Source organism: Tenrec ecaudatus, chromosome 18 (assembly GCF_050624435.1).
Source record: "Tenrec ecaudatus isolate mTenEca1 chromosome 18, mTenEca1.hap1, whole genome shotgun sequence".
Lineage (NCBI taxonomy): Eukaryota > Metazoa > Chordata > Mammalia > Afrosoricida > Tenrecidae > Tenrec > Tenrec ecaudatus.
The window spans coordinates 11,643,508-11,671,453 of record NC_134547.1 but is presented as its reverse complement, the minus strand read 5'-3'; the positions used below and the strand labels follow the sequence as shown (position 1 = coordinate 11,671,453).

General features: G+C 53.6%; 1 protein-coding gene across 2 annotated transcripts; it reads right to left on the bottom strand.

The window, feature by feature from the left end:
* Window positions 1-64: 64 nt before the first annotated feature.
* Window positions 65-27,941, bottom strand: PRKD2 (protein kinase D2). 2 transcript variants are annotated; one of them, XM_075537017.1, is made up of 19 exons: window positions 27,701-27,941; window positions 26,989-27,408; window positions 24,784-24,922; window positions 20,086-20,217; window positions 17,562-17,716; window positions 17,234-17,456; window positions 15,238-15,315; window positions 15,006-15,159; window positions 13,710-13,827; window positions 13,267-13,344; window positions 12,461-12,719; window positions 11,161-11,213; window positions 10,977-11,049; window positions 10,057-10,163; window positions 9,258-9,419; window positions 4,854-4,952; window positions 3,499-3,766; window positions 659-744; window positions 65-397 (listed from the first exon to the last, which is right to left on the bottom strand). In XM_075537017.1, exons 2-19 carry the CDS (start codon window positions 27,229-27,231, stop codon window positions 185-187), a joined length of 2,640 nt encoding a protein of 879 aa, XP_075393132.1. In that variant the 5' UTR covers window positions 27,232-27,408; window positions 27,701-27,941; the 3' UTR covers window positions 65-184. The 2 variants fall into 2 exon arrangements, with proteins under 2 accessions (XP_075393132.1, XP_075393133.1); XM_075537018.1 differs by having other exon boundaries at window positions 27,852-27,935.
* Between the last annotated feature and the right edge of the window lie 5 nt (window positions 27,942-27,946).

Here is a 27,946-nt window from a genome sequence, read left to right as displayed (position 1 = left end):
CGATTGGAGCCAGGATCCACTCGACAGAACTAGCTAACAATGGGGCATGCGCAGAGGCCATAGCACTGGGGCCAAAGAGGAGTAGTTTCATTGATGGCGCCTTTGTAGCCCCTTCCCATGCCCCCATCTTTCCCTCCCTAGGACAGTACATGGCTGAGGTCCCCAAGGGTGGGAGCACGTAGTCTCAGAGGATACTGACACGTTCAGCCAGCCCCTGCATCTCATAGTCCTGCGGCCGGAGACCCCCACCCAGCTCCCCATAAGAGGGCAGCCCGGGCCCCGGCAGCGGGTACTCGCTGACGAACTGCTCCCAGCGTGCGTCGTCGCTCTCGTGCGTGATGTACCGCTCGCCCATCTTCCTCTCCAGCTCCCGGAGGTCCAGCCACGTCTGGTACTCCTGCACCAGGACGGAGAGGGATTAGCGTGGGAGCCACAAGCCGGTGTATCTGGCCTGCGCATGCGCGATCAGGTTGCAGCTGGTACCAAGACCAAACCATTCCCCTTCCCAGCCTACCCAACCAATAGAGAAATAGCTCCACCCCTCTTCAGCCCAGTCAATGGGAAACTCGGACTGCTCGGCAAATTAGCTTAGTCCCACCCCTTTTCCAACCCCACCAATGGGCAGCCCAACTCCCTTTTTGCCCCGCCCTTGCCTCACCTGTAACCAGGGGTGGCTGAGAGACTTGTCCACGCTGTAACGCTTGCGCATCTTGACCTGCAGCAGGTTGTTGATGAGGTCGATGGCTGGACAAACAGGAGACACACAGGTCAAAGTCCGTGCCATGAGAGGCCACTTCTCCGGTTATCTGTACCGGCCTAGGGGGCTTGGAGCCTCGCCCACTCCCTTATCCTATCAGCAAGCCTCAAACACTCGATACATCTTCATGAATTCCCTGCTTCAATCACCCCATTTCTAAAATACTGCTGTGGGCTGAATCGTCAGTCATCGTTGTCCCCACCTCCCATAAACATATGTTGTACATCCTAACCTCTTTGCCCATGATACAGAGCCCTGGTGGTGGAGTGGGTAAGGCAATGAGCTGCTTAAACGCAAGGTCAGCAGTTCGAACCCCCTTGTGGCTCTGTGGGAGAAAGAGGAGACTATTCCAGTAAAGATGTACAGTCTCAGAAACCCACAGGGGCAGTTCTTTGTTGCCCTCAAGGGTGATTATGAGTCAGAATAGACCTCGATGGCAGTGGGTTTTGGTGAGGTATGCCCGCTGTTGGTTATAACCCCATTTGGAAATGGGTCTTTTGCTAAGGCCTGTGAAATATAGTAATAAATAAAAATAAAAGCCCACTGTCATTGAATTAATTTCTGCCCCACAGTGACCCTTTAGGGCAAAGCACCCCTGCTTTTGTGGGGTTTGAAGGCTGGAGCTCTGTATTAAGAGCACAGGGCTTCCTCTTCCTCCCATGGAGCAGGCTGGTGGCTTGAACTGCTGGCCTTGTGTTTAACAGGCTAAAGCCTCATCTGCTCCGCCACTAGGGTTCTTTCCATGTCCACAAAGATAAAATGAATGTAAAACTAGTGAGGTGAGAGGCTGTGAAGGTGCTGGTCCTGCAGAAAGGCCCAAAGACCAAGAAGTCTATTTGGTCTGTGAAAAGCAGGCTCTGGGCATTTTGTCAGGTTTTCAGGATAAACCGGCTGCACCGGCCGGGACTCTTCTTGCCCCTACTTGTTTGAGGGACATTACTTCCTTGCTGGGTGACTCTGAGGTTACAGACCGGTGTGGTCAGCAGCTATGGCCTCTCTCACAATTGTCCATCCATCCATCTATCCCTCCCATCCATCCCTCCATCCATCCATCCATCCATCCACTCACACTCGGGCCTCAGAAACAAATATTACAGGAGACGGATCGAATTGTTACCTTCCCCAAAAGCAATGTGGCAGTCTGTACCCCTGTTCCTCTGACCCTGTTTAGCAATCGGGGTTTTCTGTGGTTGGGCTAAGAGGGTGGGGCTGGAGCAGAGGCAGTCTTATACCTTTGGAGTGGTGTCTTATAGGTACACACACACACACACACACACACACAGCAGCAGCAGATGATACATAGACAAACCCAGGAATGGCAAAATTGTTGGCTGCTACAAGACTTTCCTTTGAACTAATGCCCTAAACCCAAACCAAAGCATAAAACAAAGCGCTCTCCCTGAGAGTAGCTGGTGGGTTTGAACTGCGGACCTTTCGGTTTACTGCCGAGTACTTTTAACCACATCACCACCGGGGTCTGTTTTGCCTCCGATGCTGTGAGAAAGGCCCACCTGTGGCATTCTCCTTCCTGCAGTGTCCCTTTCTCTTACCTCATTGTGAACCCAGGACCTTTTCCTATGCCGCCAAGCCCCTGCTAACACCACAGTGGTTCAAACCCACCACACACTGCGTGGGAGAAAGCGGAGTCTGTCTGCTCCCAACAAGGCTCAAAGTCTTAGGAATCCAAAGGGACAGTTCTAGTCTGCCTGGGAGGAAGTGGCTGGGTACCTAGAGTCCCACACCTCCTCTTCCCAGGCAGCCCAGGAGAGTAACTTGGACCTGCCTCACCCACCCTCTCCAGTTCATCACAGGCTTCCGGATACTTAGGGCTGTTGGAGGCTCAGGGAGAGCATTTTCTCTTCACCTCCCCCCGCCCCCATACTTCACCTGTCCTCCAGAGTCCCCACCTCCAAATGAATCTGCCCTTAAGTCTTCCGCCCAATCGACACATCCCAGAATCTTGGCTCAAAATGCCCCAATTCCCTATCTCCTTCCAACACCCACCTGGCTCTATCTCAGGCCTTCAGGCCTGAGGACTTAACTCGCCTTTCTTCACTTCGACCATCTCTGATGGCCCTGCATCCAGGGACCCGGGGCCACATTCCCTGACCATCCTGTTCGATGCTGAAGTCCTTGTGGGCAAGACCCTGTCCCCAGACAGGCCCTCCCTTTCACTGGCTTCACCCTCAGACCCTCCCCTACTGCTCCCACCCAGATGCTCACTGGCCCCACCCCAGAAGGCCTGCCCCTAACTGGCCCCACCCACCCACTCGCCTGCCTGCCCCAAGATGAACCTCTCTTCCTCACCAGCCCTTCCCTCTGCCATAAGCTCCAACCCCCAGGCCCATCTCCACCCTGGTCACTCAGCTCGTACAGAGCCAGGCCCTGATGTTCCCCTAAGGCACCCTGGTCACGCGTGGTGGGTCATGTCCTGGGCTACAAGGTCAGCAGCTCCAAACCACTAGTCTCTCCGTGAGAGAGAGGAGCCTTTTTGATTCCAGCAACGAGACCCCAGAGGGCAGAGGCGAATCCCTGAGGCCATCATTTTTACAGAGGTGGATTACATTTTTCTCCCACAGAGGGGCTGGACACAACCCCCAGGGCCACCAGGGATGTCCACCTTGGCCCCGCCCCTGTTAGGCTCCACCCCCAAGTGAGTCTGTGGCTGGCTAGTCAACGTTTCTGGCCCCGCCCACTCCCCCACTTCATCCCAAGGGGGCCAGCCTCCAAGCATGGCTCACCTCCCTTGGAGATGTGGCTCCAGGGGCTGGGCGGGTACATGAAGGCGGCGTTCTGAATCTGGTCGTTGATGTCCTCATCCTCATTGAAGGGGAACGTGCCGCTGAGGCTGACGTACATGATCACCCCCACCGACCACATGTCCAGCGAGCGGTTGTAGCCCTGATTGAGCAGCACCTCCGGGGCCAGGTAGGCTGGCGTGCCCACCACCGAGCGCCGGAAGGACTTCTCGCCGATGATGCGAGCGAAGCCGAAGTCACACAGCTTCACCTGGGGGGAGGGCAACGGTGAATGTCCAAGGGCTGAGGGGGCATGTGGGCCACCCGCTCAGCCACCCCCACCGCGGCTTAAAGGAGAACATTCGCGGGCTGTGGTTACAGGTGCTGGTTTGGATCCAGGCACCCCCCTTCACTCTCTGTGCCTCAGTTTCCTTATCCATGGGAGGGAGAGTATATTGAGTGAATCCAGAGGACACGTCTGGCTTATACAGCAGGTGTTCAGTAAGGGCTACCTGTCACCATGCCTCATCTTCCCGTTTTGTACCATAAGGGTCCTGAACGATTTAATGAAATTCTAGTCTCTGTACCTCGCACGCAACGGCCTTTCTCCTGATGGGTCTGGGTGAGGGACAGTGATTTTTGATTCATTGTGATTGACATCCTGTTCCGTATTAAGTAAGCCATCTTGGAAGTAACAGGAGGGGAGTGGGAGGGAATCTCACTACCAGCAAGAACCAAGAGCAGAGCGAGTCCTCTGGACCCCAAGATTGCTGGGCAGTGAACCTCCTGGGTCCAGAGGACAGTGTGATACCAGAAGTGACAGAGGAGCAGCAGAACCAGGGGCCACATAGTGACCTTCCCAGCCCACGGAGCAAGTACAGTGGCGTGCTTTGGGGCAAGGAGGCTGTTCTGTAGAGTGGGCAACCTCGGGCACTTAATTGGGAGAGTTAGGTTTGCTGACCAGAGCCGGAGCTGAGGCTAACAGGGGAGTCTTGTGCCCTTTGGGCATTCATTAGCAACCTGAAAAGAACTCTGTAACATGTCCTGACGGAACTGTATCCTGAGCATTTCTTACCTGCACTGTCACCTGCTCGCCTCCCGAACGAGCCCCGCCCATCTTTAACACAAGCTAAAAAGCACACTCAGATGCTCATCTGTCCTTTCGAGTTGCTGCTGTCAGTTTGACCCCGGAGACTCCGTAACAAGTTGAATGCTTCATGTAACTGTTCTCTTCATCAGTTTAAACCAGTATTGGGTTCAAACAGAACAGCTGAACAGACATCTCCATTCCTGTGAAAGCCTGACGTGTCCCCAGATCTGGCTGGGGTCCCCTCACATCAGGAGAGGTCGTAACTGACCTGGGGAAACGGGTCGGCGGAGGCCAGCAACACATTCTCTGGCTTCAAGTCACAGTGGACGATGTTCTTGAAGTGAAGGTGTCGCAAAGCCACCAAGATCTGGGAGGAGGAGACAGAGTCGGTGAACAAGGTACAGCAGCCAGCCACCCCACCCCACCCCCAAGCTCCTCTCTATATCTCTAAAGATACCTGTCAGGGCAGGGGAGGCACTGGAGCACCCAAGAACCCAAGAACTCCCAGAACCGCGGACACTTAGATGTGAGGACTTGAAAGGAAAGTTCTAGAATGATCTGAATTGCAGTCGCTGGGCTAGAAAGATCCTCAGAGACCCTTTGGCTATGACGATCTCATCTTGTTAAAAAAACAATAGAAGCAACAAACAAGCTATTTATAGGGGCTTTCTGAGAGGCATGACCGTTTGTGTAAGATTCATTTTTGTTCATCTATTTTTAAGCCTTTTAAAAACCTACAATTCAGAACAATCCACTGCCATCGAGGTAATGCTGACTGATGGTGACCCTAGAAGGCAGAGCAGAACTGCCCCTTTTGGTTTCTAAGCTGTAAATCTTTACGGGAGCAGAAATCCTCATATTTCTCCAGCAGAGCAGCTGGTGGGTTTGAACCACTGACCTTGTGGTTACCAGCCCAAAATATAACTCACTGTACCACCACAGCTCCTTACATACCAATAGGACCAGAGTTATACGCCAAATGTGAAAGCTGGTCAGGAAGGTGTAGGGGGTTGGGTGGGGGCTGGGACTGAGCCAGGCTGCCCTAGTGTAATCGCAGGGTCTCATACAAAACAGCTTATATCCTTGGGCAAGTCCCTTCACCTCTCTGAGTCTCAGTTTCCTCATGTGTAAAACGGGAGCCAGCGCAGCAGTGATCCCCCCACCCCTCACTCCCTGGGTTGCTGTGGGGAGGGGGGTGTCAAATGAACTGTTGCAAGTGTTTCTAAAACAGTGCCTGGTGAGCTGTTATTCTTGGTGGTGGTACTTACTGTGCTTGTGACACCCTGCTGATGGCCACAGGAGCCCTGGTGGCACTGTGGGTTAGGCGGTGAGCCGCTAACTGCAAGGTCTGGGGTTCAAGCCCACAAGCTACCCCAAGGGATAAAGATGAGCCTGGCTGGTTGCTCCTGTGAAGATCAACAGTCTCACAAACCCTAGGTCTCTGCTGTCTTACAGGGTCACCGTGAGTCGGATTCCACTCAATCACAGTGAGACTGGTTCCTGGGTCAGCAGATGCTTCCGTGTGGCTCAGAAAGGCTGCCCCTGCAGGATCTATGGGAGTCCCCTAGGTGGTGCTAATGGCCAACACACTGCTTGCCAGCATCCACCCAGAGGGGCCGTGGAAGAAAGGTTTGGCAAGCGACTCTGGAAACAAGACCGATCACAGATAACCCTACAGACCAGTCTTCCCGTGACACATAGGTGCAGCCACCAATTGGGACCAATTTGAGGCAACTGGTTTGCTGGAACTACAAATTCAGGATTCTGATAGCGAGATGAGCTCATTAATAAACAAAACAGCCCCATCCATTCTTTATAAGCATTTATCTAAGGGAATGCTGACCTCCTGTGATTCTCTGTGACCCCAACAAAATGCCTGAAACACCAGCAGCAGAGAGGGGTGTCATTCTCAGCTGCTGTTTTCACACTGAATTAAGCATCTGTACGTGCCCAGGCAAGGGCGGCGAGGATTCCCTCATCTCAACTCTATTCCTTGCCAGCAGCCACACAGGGCAGGGTAGAACTGCCCCAGCGAGTTTCCAAGACTGGAACTCTTCACGGGAGTAGAAAAACCTTTCTACCCTGGAGCAGCTGGTGGTTTCAAACTGCTGAACTGTGGTTAGCAGACCAAAACATAACCACTCTGCCACCAGGGCTCCTCCCAGGCTTCACTGGGAGGGGTTATTTGAAAGTCACTGCTGGCACTCTCATTTCACCACCAGGGGTCCTCAGAGCCACAGAACTGCTGCTTTTCACTGACTTGGGCTGGGTTTTCCAGTTACCATGGTAACCAAAGCTGGGCTAGGTTTGGGAGCTAGACAGGTCCAGAGATCCAAACCTTAGCTCACCTGCTACCACAGACTGTCACAGCCCCAGATTTCAGTAACCTTATCTACACAGTGGAGCTCCAAGGTACCTACCTCACTGGGGGCGTGTGAAGCCTAACAAGATGGTGAAGCTAAGGACTTGGAGGCAGGGCAGCCAAGTGCTTGGAAAGCAGAACTCTGCAGAGAGAGAGAGAGAGAAGGGAAGGGAGAAAAAGGACATGCAAGCAGAGAGGAAGGCAGAGGAGACCAGAAGGAGAAGCTGTTTTGATGACTGAAGGTGTTTAGCTCCTCCCTCCACCCAAAGTCCAGGTGAGCCCACTTCAGTGGGTTGCTTTCACCGCCAAACAGACACAGTATCTGAAGAGTTACAATGCTGGACTCTGGTCCAGGGGACTTGCTAAGTGACAGATTCTGCAGAAATGAGGTACCAGGTGAGAGGATAATCTTTCTGAAAACCTGAAGCAAACTCGCCACCCTGGAGTCCATTCTGACTCACGGCGACCCTATTAGGACAGGGTAGAACTGGCCCTGTGGGTTTCTGAAGCTGTAAATCTTTACAGGAGTAGAAAGCCTCATCTTTCTCCTGCAAAGCAGCTGGTAAGTTCAAACTGCTGACCTCGTGGTTAGCAGCCCAAAGCTCACCATCACACCATCAGGGTGCCTTAGACACCACATAGAGAGGGAAAGTAACATGGGGCTGAAAGGGGTGGAGAAACACAAGGACAGGATCTGAGGCAGCGGTTCTCAACCTGTGGGTCGTGACCCCTTTGGGGGTCCAACGACCCTTTTACAGGGGTCACCTGGTTCATCACAGTAGCAAAATGACAGTGATGAAGTAGCAACGAAAATAATTGTTATGGTTGGGGGGGTCACCACCACATGAGGAGCTGTCTGAAAGGATCGGGGCACTAGGAAGCTTGAGAACCACTGCTCTGCGGATGCTCACATAATTTATGAGTCTCCTACAATTCACCAGCAAAGAGGCTGGTCTGCTTGTAAAATGGGCAAAGGGAACAGAAAGCAGGGGTGATTCGGGAGGAACTCCAAGTGGCCAATAAGCAAACGAAACTATGGCCAACTCCATGCAGAGTTCTCAGTGACCAATCCAAAGGTGGGTGGTTTGAGCCCACCCAAGAAAGCCCTCTGGTGGAGTTCTACCCTGTCACCAGGCTCATTACCAGTCAGAACGGCTCCCCACCACCACCTTTGTGTTGTAAAGTTATTGCTCTACTATCCATTCCTGGTGTCTCTGGGATTATGGAGTCCTGGTGGCAGAGTGGTTACACATTGGGCTGTGACCCGAAAGGTCAGCAGTTTGAAACCACCAGCTTCTCTGCAGGAGAAAGACAGAGCTTGCTACTCCCGTAGCGAGGGACATTCCTGGCAACCCACGGAGATGTTCCACCCTGTCCTACGAAGAGACTGGCGTCCACCCCGAGGTCAGGACCTGGGAGGAAAAAGGTCTTGGCCCCTGAAAACCCTGAGGGGTGAGATTTGCAGACCCTGTGAGCTGGAGTCCACATGAAAGCGGGTACTGAACTGGCTCCTCCTTCTGTGTTATTACACTCTTGTTGGCACTCTATTACGATCATGACTCCATTGTCCCATGTTATTACCATCACTGTACCGTTGTTGCCTCAGGCGTGTCTGGCTCACAGTGGCCCGACATTGACAGAGCCAAAGTGCCTCGGAGGATTGTCATCTTGGCCGGGGAAGACTGCCAGCGCTTTCCACCTTGGCACCCCCTACCCCCCAATGAGTTGGAATTGCTAATCTTTTGGTTAGCAGTTGGGTGCTTCACCATGATGCCACCAGGGCTGCTGGTACTTCCGCTTCATGCCTTTTCCTACAAATTTCTTTTTCTTTTTTTCTTATTACTACTGCTCAATTATTCTGGGGGCAGGGAGCTCAGAAAGTTCAACGAAAAGTGGAATGTAACTTTTCCAGGGACTTTTTGATGTGCCCTTGTATTTCTTCCATTATGCTTACTCTTTCGATTGAGAGGCTCAGGTGGTGGAAGTGGCGTAGTTACAGTCTCAGGAACCCACAGGCTCAGTTCACCCTGTCCTATCGGTGGCTGAATTGGAATTGACTTAAGGGCAGTGAGTTTTTTGTTTTTTTTTCTGAGGGGGTGGGGAATACCCTTGAATACGGTTCCTATTATTGTTGCTATTCTACACTTGATGTTAGCCAAAAGGCCGAGAAGCGATACATCATTGCTATTCTATCTTTTTTCTATCGTTGACCTAACAGGCTTTCTCCTGTGTCTGCCTGACTTCTGGGGTACCCCAGCTGGGGACAGGGCAGGGGAAGGGGGCGTACTGGGCATGCGCTCGCGGGCGCACCTGCGTGATGAGAAACTTGGTGAGGCGCTCCGGCAGCCGCCCCTTCTCACTGGACAGGATCATCTCCAGCATGTCTCCGTGCAGCTTCTCCATCACCACGAACACCTTCTCGGGAGTCTCGAACATGCACTCCAGGTTCACGATACCAGGGTGCCGGAGGCTCTAGGGGTAGGGGGCGCGCAGGGCAGTCAGGGCCCAAGCCACCCACTCGCAAGCTCAGACCCCATTTGGCAAATGCTGGGGGCAGGGGGCACTGAGGGGAGGCGGAGGGCCTCTGCCTGGGAGAGACCACCCTCTGCGCATACCACCAGGGACTTCGGCTGAAGCTTTATATCAAGAGATTCTGGGAGGGAAGGAAGCTGTAGGAGTGGCCAGGAACCACTTTACATAGCTACTTAGCCCTCTCCTCCCCCACACCCTGCTCAGGCTTGGAGGCTCTTTCCTGTGTTCTCCCATCCAGACCCTCCCTACCCCCTCCACCTTCCAGAAGACAGGCAGAGGGGGCTCTTCCAAAAACAAATCCCTGTTCAAACTTCCTACATGGCTCCCCAGGGCCCTGGGAGAAAGTCACATTGGTCTGGCCCCACCCTCTTCCCTGGCCTCGCCTCCCACCCCATGCCTGATCTCCTAAGTTCTGCGAGCACATCAGGAACCCCCCAGCTCCAGAGTTTTATTCCTCTGCTCAGAATACACTCCTTCCTCCAGGAAGCCTGCCCTGACTATGGAGATGGATCGGTTGCCCTAGAAGGGGAGTGAAGAGGTGGGGGCGGGCTGGGGTCCAGAACCCCCTGGTGGTCACCTGCAGAATTGCCACCTCGTTCCGGAGCTGGCTCTCCTGTTTGGTGGGGAAGCGCAGCTTATCTATGACCTTCACCGCCACATCTCGGCCTGTCTTCCGGTGCTTTCCTGGTGGGTAGTGGGGGGAGGAGATTAGTAGGGAAGATGAGGTGGCTTCCCCAAGGACTAGCAAGAGGTCCTAGCCCTGGCTGACCCCACCTTTTTCTACTGAGACATAACCAGAGTGAGGGAAACGTGGGCAGAATGACATCAATGCTTCTATGTGTGTGGGAGTGTGTGTGGGGGGTGTCTTAGGAGATATGCCAGGAGCACTGGGCCCTGGAATTAAGGCTGAAACATTAAGATTTAGAACCAATCAGAAACTAGGATTTAGCCCTGTGGTGCATAAGAGTACCCACACTTCAGTCCGCTTCTATTAAGAACAAAGGAGCCTTAAAGGCATTGTGCGGTAAGCGTTGGGATGCCCTAACCGCAAGGTTGGCGGTTCAAACCCACCAGCCATTCCACGGGAGAAAGACGAGGCTGTCAGTCACCGTAAAGATTTTCAGCCTCGGAGACTCCTATATAGGGTCGCTAGGAGATAGACTCCTGAGGTGTTTGGGATAAAGTACGGTTTGGTTTTGTTTCCCAGTGACAAAGGTCCTGCTACCCCCACTGTACCCAAGATCGAGCTTCTAGTCCCGCTGCCACTACCAGGCTTCTGACTGGACCCCCAACCTTTCCCTTTACAGCTGAACATTCCAGCATTGCCACCACCCAGGGGCTCTTCCCCCGAGCTTTCTAAGCCAATTGGAATGCTGCAGGTGTGAACACGTGGCCTATCAGGAATGAGGTTCTAGGACTCCCAGCACCAGCTGCTGAGGGCCTCAGAGTCCCCCTCCCCTCTCCCTCGGGCTCAGTCCAAGTGTCCTTGGTCCTTACCTCCGTAGACCACACCAAACTGTCCCGAGCCCAACACCTCATCTGGGAAGATCTGGTAGACTGTGGCGATGTCCTGCAGGTGGGGAAACAGGGACACATGGAGATGGGAGAGGGGTCCAGGAGGATGGTGGGGTAAGGGAGGGGAGCATGCCATGGGCCCATAGGTTGTGGGCAGGGGCCTCACCACGTTCTCCTGGATCTGACTGTTGGACACGGAGATGCTCAGAGAAGCTTGCCCTGGAGAGAGACCGGGAGAGGTGGGAGTAGGGGGCTAGGCTCAGTACCACCCTCCCCCATAGCTCCAGAGGCAGACTGCCTGGGAATGAATCCGGGTGACTCAATATTCAGGCTACTGGCTTGGGCCTACTCAGAACCTCCATTTCCTTATCTAGACAATGGGAATAGTGAGAGGATGTACAATCATCAAGTGGCCCTCTGAAGGCCGTTTGGGAGGACAGCAGATGTCCTACGGGCTCGAGAGGTGACATCTGGAATGATTTCACAGTCCGCTTCAGCAGCAAGGAAGGACCATTGGACAGAAGATGAATGGAGGATTGAGGGGAGGGAAGCCCAAACTGACCTGGTCATCTTTGTCCAATTGACCACCCCCTCAGAAAACTCAAGCAAAACCAGACACACTTCCTCAGTCCTGAGCCTTTGGCCAGGAGGTCCAGCCACTTAATTGGTTACAAGTTGGGCAGCAAACCGCAAGGTCAGCAGTTCAAAACCACCAGCACCTTCTTGGGAGAAAGACGAGGCTCTTTCTTATAAAGAGTTACTTTTTGGTTTGGGACCAAGGCGAGAGGAAGATTGGGATTTAGTAGGTGGGGTGAAGCGGAGGTGAGGTTGTGCCCAGCTAGGGCTGGACCAAGTGGGAAGAGCTAGGTGTGGGTAGAGCTAGAGGTGGGTGGAGCTAGAGGTAGACAGAGCAATAGTTAAGGGTGGAGTCAATCTAGCTTTCTGGGTCCAGCACTGCCTCCTCTGAGTAGCCGACACTGTTTGGAGATGGGGCTTCCCAACTGTACAGGGAGAAATGGGCAAACTTTCATTCTTCCAAATTTTGTTTTAATTCTTCAAAGAACAGAGAATTTACTCACTGCTGTCGAGTCAATGCTGACACAATGACTCTATAGGACAGATTGGAACTGTTCCTGAGTTCCCAAGAAGGTAACTCTTGACAGAGGGGACCAAAAGCCTCGTCTTTCAAGCGCGGAGGGACTGATGGCTTGGAACTGCTGACCTTGCAGATCGCAGCCCAATGTGTGACCACTAGGCCACCAGGGCTTCTCACTTTCCAAACCACAAAGTCCCCATGATATTGGGCACAGTCGCGACAGCAACAATTAAAAAAAAAAAGTTCCTTTCATCATGGGGAGGGGTGGACTTCCTTGCAAGAAGGCTCGGAGACCGTGAGTGACAAGCCTAAAGTCGCACGGGTTGGTGGGCTCCAGCAGCCCCGCCTCCTAGGTACGAGGTGAACTCACTGTGTGGCGTGTGGCCAGGAGCGCTGGGTGTGTCCTGGAGGATGACGGGCATCAGGGCCTGGCGGATGGCCATCTCCCAGCCCCGGGCCGCCTCGGCTCCTTGCCCGCTGGGACCCCCTGGGGCCCCGCCGGGCGTCTCGCCCACAAAGTAGGTGGCATTGGCTGTGACGATCTCAAAGCAATGTGGGTTGGTGCCCGGCGGCACCAGGCTGAAGTTCTGGGCAGGCTCCATGGCGAGGATTTCCGACAATGGGATTTCCTGGCAGGACACAGAGCCAGCATGGGTCAGGGGCCAGGCCAACCCCTGGGCTCCTGGCCCTCAACCCAGGAAAACACACAGGATCCACTCTGAGAGGAAGGGGCTGGTTAGCATTGAGTGGCATGAAACAGAACTCACTGCCATTGAGTTGATTCTGACTGGCTGCGACCCTATAGGGCAGAGTCGAACTGGCCCCTGTGGGTTTCCAAGGCTATAAACCTTTACCGGAGCGGACAGACTCATCTTTCCCTTTAGAGCAGTTGGTGGGTTTGAACTGCTGACTCTGGGGTGAGCAGCCAAAAACCCATGATCCACTAAGCTTCCAGGGTTCCTATGACGGGTCCTAGGTTAGCTACCTGGTGGCTTTAAGTGATAGCTCCTGCCCCTCCCCCTCCCCCAGCCCTATGAGGTTAGGACCATCATGGAGGCACTGTTCAGGTGAGGTCGGTGGACAAGGCCTGGCCAAGTGAAAACACTTCCCCAGGGGCACGTGGCAGGGGAGCAGCCATGTGGGTGGCTGGGCTTGGTGGGGCAGGCGCAGGCTGACCTTGTAGTAACGGTTGGTCGTGTTGTTCTGGAAGAGCGTGATGCACTTGGAGTCCAGCCGCCAGTAATGGCGTTTCCTCTGTGGGACATGGAGACCCGCCGTGAGGCCTGACCACCTCTCCCGCTGTCCCCAGACTGCCAGGGCTCCTGGAGCTGGGCCGCGGGGACAGCCTGCCATCTGCTTGCACCAACTCTAGCTTTGCCCCAACCCGGCTCTACTTTTAACTCCGCCCCCAACTCTAGCCCCGCCCCCACCTGCTTCAGGCCAGCTGGCCTACTCAGCTCCAACTAATGGACCTTAGCTCTCCTGTGCCTTTAACAGCCTCCCCTTGCTAAATCTAGAACCATCCAACTCGCAGGCCCCATCCCAATTCGACCTGTAGCCACGCCCCCTCTCCAGCTCTGGCCCCACCCACCGCACGTGGCCCCGCCCCATGCACTCACCAACGTGTCCTTGTTGCTGTAATGAACCACCCAACCCTCGCGCAGCGTGGTGCTGGATTTCCGCGTTGTGTGCCGCACGGACTGCACTACTCTCATCAAGGGGATGTACCCCAGGGAGCTGTGCAGAGAGGGGAGGGACGAGAAGTCACAGGCCGATTATGCCTAACAACACCTAGGGTCTTAAGGGTTTGCCACTTGCCTCTGGCCAATTAAAAACAGAAACATGCTTTCTGGTGGTAAGGGAGGGGGTGGGGACACTGCAGAGGATGGAATGCAGAGCCTGGGGCGGCAAGGTCATGGCGTATCCGCACCTTCCTGTATACTGACGGACTGAGGCACAGAAAGGGGGTGTGGTTTAAGGCCATTCTAAGAGACCAGGGGTAAATAATAACAATTGATCAAGGACTAAGAAAAGCTGATCCCAAGGGCTCAAACAGAAAGTAAATGTTTAGAAAACGATGATGGCAAAATATATGCAAATATATTTGATACGATTGATGCACGCATATTATATACGTTATAAGAGTTGTAAGAGCCCCCCCCCCAATGATTTAATTAATAAACAAACAAACCAGCGGTCCAAATGATTGAAAGAAAGGCTGCTCCTTTTCTTTTTATGGTCTGTGATCAATTGTAATCGACAACACTTATTTCACACTGCAACTGTGTCAGGCAGTAGCTACTTTGTATTCATGTCATCCTTACCACATTTCTATAACTTAAGAGGAAGTGTTGAGTGACAACCAACTGCAATTAAAGATCTCCTTTCAGTTACAGCTCAGCGTTACTAATCCTCGCTGGCTACAATGTTGCAGTGGGCAATTTGCTGATGTTACAATTCATGCACATCCACTCACTGGTATTCACAGATTAGAGCTACACGAAGACTGATAACCCAAGGCAAAACCAAAACAAACTCTTAACAGGAGTAGAAAACGCATCTCTCCTGAGGAGCGGCTGGTGGTTTTGAACTGCTGACCTTGAAGTTAGCAGCCAGCCAGAGAGCATAGCCACTCCACCACCAGGGCTTCTCCAAAATCAAGGCATATCGATTAAAATCTACCTCTATTAAAAGGTGGCTTTTTTTCTTTGAAATATACATTTGGGGAGAGGGGAAAGCCCAAATCTAACATATTGGTGATTTCTTTGTTGTTGTGAGGTGCTATCAAGTTTCTGACTCACAGTGACCCACTGCCTGGGTCCTGCCCCCAAATTATGCAAATACAAAGTGATGTTAGCTCATAAGAGATGGGGGGGTGGGTGGGGAAGTGGTCACTGGGGAGGGGCCATGGGTACCTCTGGGACTTGTCTCCCTCGCCTTCCTCCTCCTCGCCAGCATGGAGGGCATTTTCGGAGTGGGAGCCCGGGATGGTGCCCGAGTCATCAGACTCATCAATGAGGGCGATTTTATCAGAATCGTTGAAGTCGGTGGCCTCCTCCATTGGCACATCTAGCATTAAAAGGGGCATCAGCGGGTGTTCCCTCAGCCCTGTGCCCCCCTTTCCCATGCAGGCCCTCCAGTTCTTACCTCCGTTGATGAGTGCCTCCCCCAGACAGTCATTAGGGACACGGGTGGCACAGCGTTTGTGGCAGTTGAACTTGCAATCTGTTACGAAGGAGGACAGGGGACAGGGGAAGAGAGATGTGCCTGTAAGGGTCGCCTCTTGAGCCCCGAATCCCAGGCTCAAAGGGACCCAAACTCTAGCTGTCTGGCTGACCCCACTTGGGTCACCACCCCTTCTTGAAACCTCAGTTCCCTAACTGTGAAGCAGGAGGGGGCCGGGGGCTAGATTCAGTCAGAGTGTGAACTGCAAAATTCTAGAATGTCGTTTTCCCTGTGCTGATTTGAGACTGAATATGCTAGAACAGGATTCTCAGCGTGGACACTCCTTCCAGGGTATGGATGACAACTCAATGTCAATAAGACCAATTGGACCAACAAATTCAAAAAAAGATCAAAGTTGTCAAGGATGTCGTCTTGCTTGCATCCACGATCAATGCTCATGGAAGCAGCAGCAGCAGCAGAGACCAAAAGATATCTTGTGTTGTGTACATCTACTGCACAAGACCTCGTTAGAGTATTGAAAAGCAAAGATGTTTCTTTGAAGATTAACGGGGCCCTGGCCCACGCCATGGTATTTTCCATCGCCTCATATGCATGTGAAAGTTGGAATAAGGAAGACTGAAGAATCGATGCATTTCAACTGTGGTGCTGGAACAGAACATGGAAAAGACCAGACTGCTAGAAGGCTAAACTGATGTGTCTTGGGAGAAATCTGGCCAGAGGGTTCCATAGCGGGCAGGATGGTGAGACCTCCTCTCTCATACTTGGGACACATTGTCAGGAGGGACTAGTCTCTGGAGGAGGGCCTCATGCTCGATAAAGTAGAGAGGCAGCGAATGAGAGGAAGGCCCTAAGGAGGCAGATTGTCAACGTGGCTGCAGCAATGCACTCAAGCATAGGAACAGGATGGCGCGGGTCCAGGCCGTGTTTGGTTCTGTTGTGTTAAGGTTGCTATTGGTTTCAACTGACTGGGTGCCATCTAGCAACAAAAGTGCAACATTGGCCCACATAAATCTGTGGTGTAGAGGGCTGCCCTGTGCATTATGGGATGGTTAGCAGCATCGGTGGCCTCAATCCAGCAAGGCCAGCAACACCTTCCGGGTGTGAAAACCAAAAATATCTCTAAGCATTACCAATGCCCCCGGGGGCGTGGGTGGGGGGGCGTGGGAATTGCCCATGGTGAAGAGCCAATGCTTTAAAGCCGGATGACTCCAACACTAGAAAGTGACAAGGTATCGCCAAGATTCCAGAGCTTGGTGAAAACCCCTTTTCCTAAGGTTCTGGGATTCGAGACTTAGCCGACTCTAGAATTCTAGGAGTTCTGCATTTAGAACTCTACATCTTGGGGGTGGGGCTGGGGAACGGATAGCAAGGATGACTTTATATAACCCCATTCAAAGGAAATGAGCAACAGACTGGTAGGTGCACAGATACATTGGATGGTGTAAGATATGGATATATATAATATTATATAAAATATATAATAAATAATAGACTATATATAATAAATCATATATATAACAAGGGTTCCTGGGGCATAGGGTGGGGGAGGGAGGGGATCAAGGGGAGCTGATATCAAAGAATTCAAGAAGAAAATGTTTTGAAAATGTTGGTGGTAGCAATTGTACAATTATGCTTACTCTAATTGAACTATGGATTGTTATAATATCTGTAAGGGCTCCAGATAAAATGTAAAAAAAAATGTTTAATTGTTTAATGGAATCACAGATACTAAAATGTAAAAAAGAAAAAAGAACTTGACCTCTCTCTGGTTCTAGATGTTGAAAGACTCGGAACAATTCTACGTTCTAAACTTGGAAGACTCGCAGGCATCCCAAGACGGAGTTGTTTTCTCCCTCTCCAATCTCGAACTCAGTGACTCATCAGCGAATCTCCTGGCCCCGGAAGCCCCGCGGAGGAGGTTCCCAGGCTCCCAGTGGGGGATCTGGGCTCTGCTGACCTTTGCACTGTAGACCCTGGCGGAAGAGGCCCTTGAGAAGCTTCTTGCAGGCCTGGCAGACGGTGGGCCGTGTGTAGCTGTGGATGAGGAAGGTATGCGGCACCTTGACTTTGGAAAGCAGCATCTTGTCCAGTTCGATGGGGCGGCCTGTGTAGGAGGAGGCGGAGGACGAGGACGACGAGGACGGGGGCCGGCGCGGCAAGAGCTCCGTGGTGCTCCGACACTGTCCAGTCAGCGAGCGGGCAGGGGACCCATCAGTGTGTGGCCCCCAGGGCTGAATCCCATCACCCCCTCAGCCACCCAACTGCCCCGCCGGCCAGCCTCTCACCAACTCATCAGCCATGCAGGGTAGGGACTCGGAGGTGCCCAGGCGCACCGAATGGCCACTGGCTAGAGACGTGGACGACAGGCGCCGCTTGCGGGCGCCACTGCAGTTGTTGGGGATGCTGAAGGCGCAGCGCTTGTGGTAGTTCAGCCCGCAGCCTGAAGGGGGCGCCAAGTGGTCAGAGAAGCAGCCTCTGGCCCGGGCCAGGTCCTCCACTGGGCTCCGCCCCATCCACGCCTTACTCCTCCCTCCCTAAATCGGCAGTTCCTAGGACCCGCCCCTTCCTCTTGGAGCCCCGCCTCCATTCTAGAGGAAACACTGTAGCCCGCCCCCATCTCACCAAAGGCCACCTTTCCTGAAGCCCCGCCCCCTAACCCCTCCCCTCTACTCTGGTCCAGTCCAGCTTGCTGGATATTTCCATTCCACCTCCTTTTCCTGAGTCCACTAGGTCTCCCTTCCTTCCTGGCCCCAACAACTTAAGGAAACTGCTCCTCCGTGGTCCCACCCCTGCAAAAGACCCCCTCCAAGTCCTGTGATCCAACTCAATGGACCAAGCAAACTCGACTCGCTGCCATCGAGCTGATGGCGGCTCAGCGGAGCGGCTGAAGGTTTCCAACTGTTGACCTTGGGGTTAGCTGCCCAGCGCGTGACCTCTCGGCCACCTATCAATAATAAATCTCATGGCCCTCAAATCGACTGAAACGTTTGGCGTCCCCATGTGTCCAGGGTGGAACTGCCCCGCACGGCTTTCCTGGTTGCAGTTGAATAGCTGCTCACTTCTCAGGCAGGCGCCCTGGTGGCACACTGGGTTAAGCGTTGGACTGTTAACCCCAAGAGCAGCCATTTGAGTCCTCCAGCCGCTCCGTGGGAGAAGGCTGAGGACGTCCCCCCCGTAAAGATTCACAGCCTTAGGAATCCTGGGAAGCAGTTCTGCTCTGCCCTGGAGGGTAGGGTAGCCACGAGTTGGAACCCACAGGCCGGCCGTGGTTGGTTTGTTAATCGCGGCATCTAATTTGCTGCTGTTATCGTTCGCAGATGTGCCCTGGTGGCAGGTTGATGGTCAATGTTATGACTGAAAGATTCTGATGATAAAAGGCAAAAATTAATGAGACCTTTTTTTTAATATAAGGGGTATTGCACTCACTCCAGAACCAAGGTATGGCGGAGTTGTTGGAATGCAACACAGTTGGAATGGTCAGCAGTTCGAACCCACCAGCCTCTCTGAGGGAGAAAAGAGAGGCTTTCTGCTCCTGGAATGATCAACGGCCTCAGGAACCCACAGGGGCAGTTCAATTTAGAATTGATTCAATGGCATTGAGTTAGCTTTGGGTTCTGGATGGCTTTGTCATTGTCTGTATTTTCAGATTAAATAAATTAAGTCTAAATCTATGTACGGGTGACAATCTGACAAGGGATGATTTCGGACAGTCAACTTTTCCTGTCAACTAGGCAGTCATTCAATTAAACATAAATCTAGCTGGTGCTGTGAAAGTCTTTGACAGGTGGGATTAAAGTCTGCTGGGTTGACGCTTGTAAAACAAAAACAAAACAGGGAGAGATTATCCCGTTAATCTGGGTTGAGTGTGATTGATTCACTTAATAAAACCAAACTCAAACACACTGATGACTCATAGTGACCCTATAGCAGTAGAAAGCCTCTTTTTCTCCCCAGGAGTGACTGGTGGTTTCTGAACTGCTAACCTTGAGGCTATCAGCTCAGCACATAAACACTACACCACGGCTTCTCTCAATCCATTACAGCAGTGGTTCTCAACCTTCCTAATGCAGGGACCCTTTAACACAGTTCATGTTGTAGTCACCCCCCAAACATAAAATTATTTTCGTTGCTACTTCATCACTGCCGTTTTGCTACTGTTATGAATCGGGCGACCCCTGTGAAAGGGTCGTTTGAACCCCAAAGGAGTCGCGACCCACAGCTTGAGCACCACTGCATTAAAAGGTCTTAAAATCTGAGCGAGGCTTCCCGGCTGTGGTCGTCAGTGGCCTTGGCCAAAGAGGCCTAGCCTGCCCTCCCTAATGACCTGCCCTTTGGATTTCAGTCTGGTCCATGATCTTGTATGCCAATCATTCCTTACGGTGCGTGACTTAGTATAAATTTCCCAGAATCCTCCACTAGTGGGAAGGTTGGTGGTTGGATCTCAACACAGGCGACCCTGGGAAGCAGGCCTGGTGGTCTATGAATTGTTTCTCATGTTGAACCCTGATTGATGAAGAGCCCCGTCTACCCTCCGCCACCTCTAGCACAATTCCTTCACTACTTCCCGTTATTCTCACCAGCCAACCAAACACCCCCTCCTATGCCCCTCCTCCTGAGCAACGCCTAAGCCACGCCCCTTCAGTGCTGCACCCCACCTCCAAACTCTCCCTCTGGCTCCACCCCTTCACCCAAGCCCCGCCTCTCAGGCTCTGCCATTGGGCCTCTACTTTCGTAACTCCACCCTGACGCCTGGCCCCACCCCCAGTGAAATCCCCTGGCCCCGCCCTCGGTCCTGGGATGGAGCCTCACCGTCGCACTTGAGTCCCTGGCGCACCAAACCGAAGAGCATCTCCCCGCAGTGGTCGCAGAAGGCAGGCGCTCGGTAAGAGTGTACCGTCAGGGCGTGCGGGCGGATTTGGAAGTCCTCAAAGGTGGCCGAGGCTGCAGTGGACAGGGAAGAGTGGAGAGTTGGGGAGTGCCGTGAGTGGGGCCGTCCTAGGTGGTAGAGAGGGCTACTGCATAACAACCAAACGGACGACCCCCCTGCTTCTTAGTGAGAGAGACAGACATTAAAGAAGGCCTTTTATTGGCTGCTAGGGCATTTTGGCACGGACCGGTTAAGTGACCTGTCCAAGGTCACACCGCTAGCAAAAGTGGCAAAACTGCGTTTCAAAACCAGTCTCATCTTAGCGCTATACTAACTGCTTTTTAAACTCTCCAAGCCTGTAAGGGGTAAGCAGAGCTTTAGTGCAGCCAATGGCGATGGGGAACTAGGCAGTCAGGGAAGGCTTCTTGGAGGAAGTGTCTTTGCAGGTATCTAGGAAAAAGGCATCCAGCTTTCAGGGTCAAAGGTCATGGGGAGCAATTAAAACAGTGACTGAAAATAAAATAAAACAAAACAGTGGCTGGCGGAGAGTGAATGCTCCGTTCACGTCAGCCATTGTTCCCACATAAGGGTCCTGGGGTGGGGGTCAGGCGCAGTGGGCAGAGAACTTAGGAGTTCGCTGTTTGAGCCTGCTCAATTGCTCCTCAGCAGAAAGGCCTGGCGGTCTCCTCCTGTAGAAATCACGGCTGTTCTTATCGGCGCCACCAAGCTGGTTCTGAGGCATGGTGACCCCCGCTGTCACAGGAGGAAGCCTTCCTCCCGCTCATGGCTCTGTCTGGGCCCATCCTTGCAGCCACTGGCCCTCTGCCTTGCCAGGCATGAGGGTGCTTCGGCCAGGGACTACTTCCTCCTGCCAGCGAGCTCAGAGGACGGGAGACGAGGTTCTCCCCCTCTTCCCTTCTTAGGGGCATTCTGACTACACCTCATCCAAGTCAAGTTTGTTCTCCGAGAAGTGCCCGGTCTAGTCCAGATTCTGTGGCAACACCATCACTCGAAGGCTCTACGGGGCCATTCTCCTCCATCACGTGAGGTCCCTGTGAGTCAACTACCCAGTTGACAGCACCCAACAACTGTTCTTAAAGCAGTTTCATTTTTTAATTGGGTCTCAGTTCTCTCTCTCTCCCTCTTTCTTTCTCAAAGGTTCCAGTGATGTTGGTGACGATGACTGGCTGGACAATTTCTCCGGGTGCCCCAAGCACTGCTGAGATGGGGTAACGGGAGGAACCAGAGGGACAAGCCACAGCTGGCCCTGGAGGGGGCAGATGGGGAAACATAAACACGCTGATCTGTAAACAGGAGCATCCCAGGGAATATAAAATGCTCTGAAGAAGAAGAAAAAAACAACCAACAAACCAAAACAGCCCCCGGGGGTGGATTCCAACCCAGAGCGACCCTACAGCACCTAGAATAACAGCTCCCGGGAGTCTCTGAAGCTGTCAATCTTTAGAACAGAGCACCTCTTTTCCCCTATGGAGTGGTTGTTGGGGGGGGGGGAGGGCCCTTGAACCGCCACCCACCTGGCGGTTAACAGCTACTGCACTACACCGAGGACTCCAAGGAAAGGAAGCAGTGTGAGGCAGCAGTTCTCAACCTGTGGGTCATGACCCCTTTGGTGTGGGGGTGGGGTTGTTGCATGACCCTTTCACAGGGGTCGCCTGATTCATCACAATAGCAAAATTACAGTGATGAAGTAGCAGCAAAAATAATTTTATGGTTGGGGGCTCACCACAACATGAACCGTATGAAAGGGTCGCGGCATTGGGGGAAGGTTGAGAACCGCTGCCCTAGAAGGTGAGAAAGAAGTTGGTGGCTTTGGGTTAGGGTGTCAGGGAAGGCCAGTATGAGAATGTGACCTTTGAGGCAAGTGCCACATACTAAGATGAAGCCAGCTCGGAGAACATCAGGGGGTAGGCGTTGGGTGGGGAAGGCCCTGAGGCAGCGGGGAGCCAGGGGTCAGGCAAGCAGGACTGGACTAGAGAAAGAAAAGGGAAGACTCCTATCAGAGATCAGTTGGGGGAACCAAAGAGGGCCTGGAGGCATTGGGTTTCCAGGCCACGAGGGGGTGTTCACACTGGAATCCCAGGGCAATGGGGAGGCACGGGTGGATTCTGAGCAGACGAGTGGCCTAGTCCAATTGGCCAGGTGGAAGGTGATGGTGGCCTGAACCAGTGGGGTTTGGGGAGAAAGAAGATTCAGGGTGCAGGGCAAAGAGAAGGGTTGCTGATGGACTGAAGGAGGGAAGCGGAGGAACAAAGGAGACTTGTGACTAGCGATGCCTTTTCACTGCACTTGTGAGGGCAGCAGGGGGAGCAAGGAGCCCTGGTGGCGCAGCGGTAAAGCGGGCGGCTGCTAACTGAAAGGTAAGCCCTTCAAACCCACCACCAGTTCAGAGGGAGAAAGATATGGTGGTCACTTCTGTGAAGATGCCAGCGAAACCAAACCCACGGCCATTGAGTTGATTCCCACTCAGAGCGACACTCCAGGACACAGTAGAACGGCCCCTGTGGGTTTCCGAGACTAAATCTTTACAGGAGCGGAAAGCCTCAACTTTCTCCCAAGGAGCAGCTGGTGGGTTCAAACCACTGACCTTGTGGTTAGCAGCCAACTCATTACTGTATCATCTGTGCTGCTTCTTGTTTTATTTTATTTATAAGTATGGTCTTATTGCTGCCATTTTTTAAAAAATTGAATAAATCATGGGGGAAGCAGGGGAAAAAAAGATGAGCTGACCCCAAGGGCTCAACAGAAAGTAACTGTCCAGAAAAGAATGATGGCAACATATGTACAAATATGCCTGATGCAACTGATGTATGGATTGTACTAAGAGTTATAAGAACCCCCAATAAAATAATCTCAAAAAAAAAAAGTTGGTGAGAAATTTTGGAAAATAAATAAATCACTTTATGGGGGGGGGGCTCTTATAGCTCTTATCACATCCATACCTCAATTGTATCAGGCACATTTGGACATAGCTTGCCTTCATCATTTTCAAAACATTTTCTTTCTATTTGAGCTCTTGGTATCACCTGTGCTTCTAAGTGATTCTATATATATATATATATATATATATATATATATATATATATAAAACACAACACACACACACACACACACACAAAACCAAAGCAAACTCACTGCCGTGAAGTCAATTCTGACTCAAAGGGACCTTATAGGACAGGGTAGAAGGGCCCGGGGGACTGTAACTGTGGAAGTAGAACACCTCATCTTTCTCCCTCAGAGCAGCTGGTGGGCTCAAATCGCCAACCTCAGTTTAGCAGCCCAACATGCAACCCAGTGCTACATAAGGAATCCTTTCCATGAAGATAGCAGCCTTTGAAACCCTATAGAGCAGCTCCACTCTGTCCTATAGGGTGGTATGAGTCAGCCTTGACTGGCTGGCTGCAACCAGGGCAGGCAGAGCAGGTTTCAAGAACTCTGTCTTGAACAGGTGTGATCTGAGATGCCGAGGGAAGCTGCCAGGGACGGCTTAGGGGAGAGCCACGAGGAAGACCAAGATTCCTGAGTTTTCCACTGTCGGGGGAGTATTTACAACTGGCCTGAGGCTGGGGGTGGGGGAGATGTAAACCCAAACTTCCTCAGATTATACAGGGTACGCTGGGGTCATAATGATAAATAAAGTACATACAAAGCCCTTCCCCTCTGCCTTCCAGAAGGGATGGAGGCCCCTGGCCAAGCAAATCCTCACAGCCAACTAACAACCCAAGCTCCGCCCACCTGGGCAACTGGCTGGTACCGGCTCTCTCATTTCTAAGGTGCTGAGAACCTGTCTATAGAGAAACTGGGCAGGGTGGGCGGGAGCAGAATGCAGCTGCTCCTGAGAATCCCCCCCCCCCTCCAGCTTTGATACCTGGAAGTGAAAACCAGCGCCCCCTCAAGTCCACACCCCCTACCCCCCAGCCCAGCTTTTAACTTCCTCCAAAGATAACTGCCTTCGAATCCCAGGGAGTGGGCTTTGTGGGTTTTCTGAGTGATCGCTATGGGTTGGGCTGCTAACTGCAAGGTCAGCAGTTCAAAACCACCAGCCGCTGTGGGAGAAAGCGAAGTAACTGGATCGGAAACCCACAGGGGCAGTTCTACACTGTACTCTAGGGTGGCTAGGAGTAGGACATTGATTCTGGCAATGAGTTTTTTATTTTGTCTGGGGTTTTGAGTCATGCAGAGAATGGGGCTGGCTGTCTTCGGTCCCTGGGCGAGATGGTATTAAGGGTCAACGCCATTGTGGGTTCTTTCAGCTATGGGAGAGGTAGATTCCATAGAGTAACGACACCCCTCTGTACCCACCCCACCCTAACCCCCCCAAATACAACCGATCTGCATCTACCTGATTTTGACTTGGGAGATCTCACGGAAAAAAGAACTGCACCCCTAACTTTTGGGTCAATCTTGAGGGAAGCTGACTGCTTGTCTTTGGGAGGCTTGAACCACCGATCTTTCAGCTTAACAGCTCAACGTCCAAATCACGCCATCAGTGGGACTCCTCAAGGTTCCCTGCCCTCCCCGGGATGAACCTAATTTATACCCAGGGACCAGATTCACAACCAGCTAGTGCGTTCAACTCAGTCCCTGCCCATCTCTTCTGGAGGCCCTGCCCCGCCCCTCACCGGACAGCACCACCTCCACCAGGTCACCCTCCTGGATGTCGCCAGCTGTGTGGACCAGCTGCAGCAGGTTGGCCGATGTGGGGTCATGTTTGAAGAGCAGGATCTTGTCGTAGAGACCGTAGAAGCCACACTCTGGGAACTGCGGGAGGAGGCAGGAGGTAGCATGGGACCAACTCAACGTTGTCACCTAGGGCAGGAGCCTGGAACCCTCTGGGGACAGGGCCGTTTCCCCCAGAAACTCAGGGACCCCCCCCCCCCCCCCCGCAGTGGTCGCTTCCTGCCGGTGGCCGCTCCCAGCCCCAGCTCAGGCTGGGCAGGTGGTGGCCAGCGCCCCAGGTGTGCTCAAACTGGCGTGGTGGGGTTGGAGTGAGGGTACTCCTGGGAGCGTGGACACCTGGACTCCCCCCATCCCCTGGTGAATAAGCTGAATGAGCACCCCCTTCCTTTAGGCGCGCCCCCCACCCCGACCCCCACTTCCCAAGCTTCCTTCCATTGTTTTTCCTGCTACCTGGCTCCACGCCCAGCCAGCGCTGGGCGGGGCGAGCTAGAAGGAGTGGATTTGGGGCTCCTGCGAAACCTGGAGATGTGTGGGGGGGGTGCTCCTTCCTCAACGTCTAAAAGACCCAGGTGCCTAGGTCCCCAGTTTGTGTGTGTGTGTGTGGGGGGGCAGGAAATGAAACCTGGTGGAACGGAAAGTGAAACTGACCAGGTGGGGCAGCTGGAAGGAAAGAGGCCTCCAACACGCGGGACCCGGACCAGGACCGGGATGAGAGACAGGCTGGGCTTGGGGCAACAGGCACAATTTCACCCAGCCAACAGTCTCAACCCACTCCACTTCCCCTCATCTCAGCAACTGTTTCTTTTCTAGGGGCAAACTGAAGGGGGGTGGTGGTGGTGAGAAGCTAAGCCTGCTAGAGTTGGGGGGCGGGGCGGGGTGGAGTCGTATCTGTTCTCACTAGCGGGAGTCTAGCGGAGGGGAGTCCCAGGAGACCAGGTCAGTTTAAATATCTATTTCTCTACGGTTCGTTTCCGCGTATGTGAACTGGTGAAGCAGGTCCTGTGCCTCAAAGGCCCCAAAGAGTCACTTCTAGGAGTCCGAGCAGATTCTGGGATCTGAGTTGTTTTTTTGGGGGGGGGGGTGGTTTCTAACATCCTGGGATGCCAACAATCTGCTTCGTAGCCCGGCTTCAATTTCTACTGTTTAGGATTTCAATGCCCTGGATCATCTGTAGTCTAGGGTTGGAATATACTAGAAACCAGAAGGCTAGGATTCAAATCCGTTCCCCTGCCTGGATTTCAACCACCGAGCGTCCAAAACAAAAAGCCGAGCATGTGAACACGTTAGGGCTTCCCACAACCGAGAGACTGCACGTTCCGACCTCTGCAGAAGTTCAACACGCCTTGGACTCCAACACTCAGAAAGTCGGCAAAGTTCAAATTGCCCAGGATTCAAAGATGCCAATGATTTGGAATGATTGTCTCAACGTTTTTACCAATAAAACATACCTGTAGGTCCCTGTTCTACCTTCCAGGATCGAGAGTCAAAGACATGGATTTTCCGCTAGGCTGCCTCTTGCCAACCTCCCCCCCTCAACTGCTCCCCCTACCCTGGTGGCCAAAGTGAAGGACAGATTTGGGGCCCACATCAGACCTGGGGTGGGGGCCTGGAGGACGGCGTGATGAAGAGAGGGGACAGGTACCCAGAGGTCCTGAGGCTGCAAGACAGGCCAGCCCTCGGGGTAAGGACTGGGCTCAGAAACCTCACTTGCCCTGGCTGCCCACACCAGCACGTGTCATCTGATCCTGAAGGCCAGCCCGGCTTCAATTTCTACTGTTTCCACCAAACAGGAGGTTGGAATGGGTCCTTACACATCTGTGGCCCCCACCTGCCTCTTCCTCCCCTCCCTACACCTGGTCGGCCCCTCCCTTCCTCCCTGCCCGCTGCAGAAAACAACATGCAGAGACACGTAATTTTGGGGAGGCCTCTGGGGCACCCCACCCCTGCCTGCCCAGTTTTCTTTCGGAGTGGGGTGGGGTACGGAGCCAATTGGGGTCATCAATGCCTCCCACCCCTCAACTGCCCCATGGCTCAGGTCTCCTTTGTCTCCCATCCCCACTCCAGGCCCCAGGTGGCCTCTGCCTGCGCCCCCCTTGCCGCCCCCACCCCACCCTCCGCTGCCCCCTGGAGGGGACCCGCGCCCGCACCTTCTGGTCTACGATGGAACACGCCAGCTGCTTCACGTGGGCCAGCTCGGAGGCGGCGGGCAGCAACACAAACTCTCGGGTCAGCCCAATCTGGATGTGAAAGGAGACCCCGGGGCCCGGGGCCGCGACCTGGGGCAGCAGCAGTGGCGGCGGCGACTGGAGCTCCGAGTTGGGGCCGGTGGGTGGCGGGGACCCAGGCCGGGGAGAGCCCGGGAGCCCTGAGGGATGGGTGGGGGCGGCCATGTGGGGGGGTGGGGCTGGCCCGGGCTTGGCCCCCCGGCGCCCACCAGGGATCTGGCAAAGGGGAGTCCTGGTCACCGGGATCGCCGTATCCACGGGGTCTTATGAAGTGGTGGTAGGAGCGCGGGGATCCCAGCGGAGGGATAGGGCAGGGTGAGGGGACCCGAGGATGGCGGGATCCTGGGAAAACAAGGAATCCTAGTGAGTCCGATGCCCGATAATCAAAGGATCCCTTGGGACCCTACAAGAGAGACCTAGCGGTTTGGGGACCGAGCAATCGGGAGTCCGATCAGAGAATCTGTTGGGCAGGAGGCCAGGGCGGGGAAGCCCGGGATGCAGAGGGGCCCGGGCGGGAGGAAGGATTGGGAAGAAACCGCGAGGGTGGGGGTGAGGGGGGAAAGGGGAGAGATCCCGTGATGTAATGGATCTAAGAAGAGGAATCTATCAAGGGGATCTGCGGGGGTCACCAGACCTTGGGTGGGGGCGCCGGAGTCTCTGAGCCGAGGACCAAGGGAACCCCGAGGGTCCGACGGGCCCGCAGGACCGGGTGCCGAGGCGGGAATCTCAGGGTCTGGGAAAGCAGGCTTTAGTTCGGTAGGGGGTCGTGGGGAAGGGGGCGTTACCGGCGGCGGGGGGTGGGCCCGGAGAGGGTCGCCCGGCCCCCGCAGCTCTTTTCTCCTCCAAAGTTTAACTCGGCGGCCGCGGCCCAGAAGGAAGT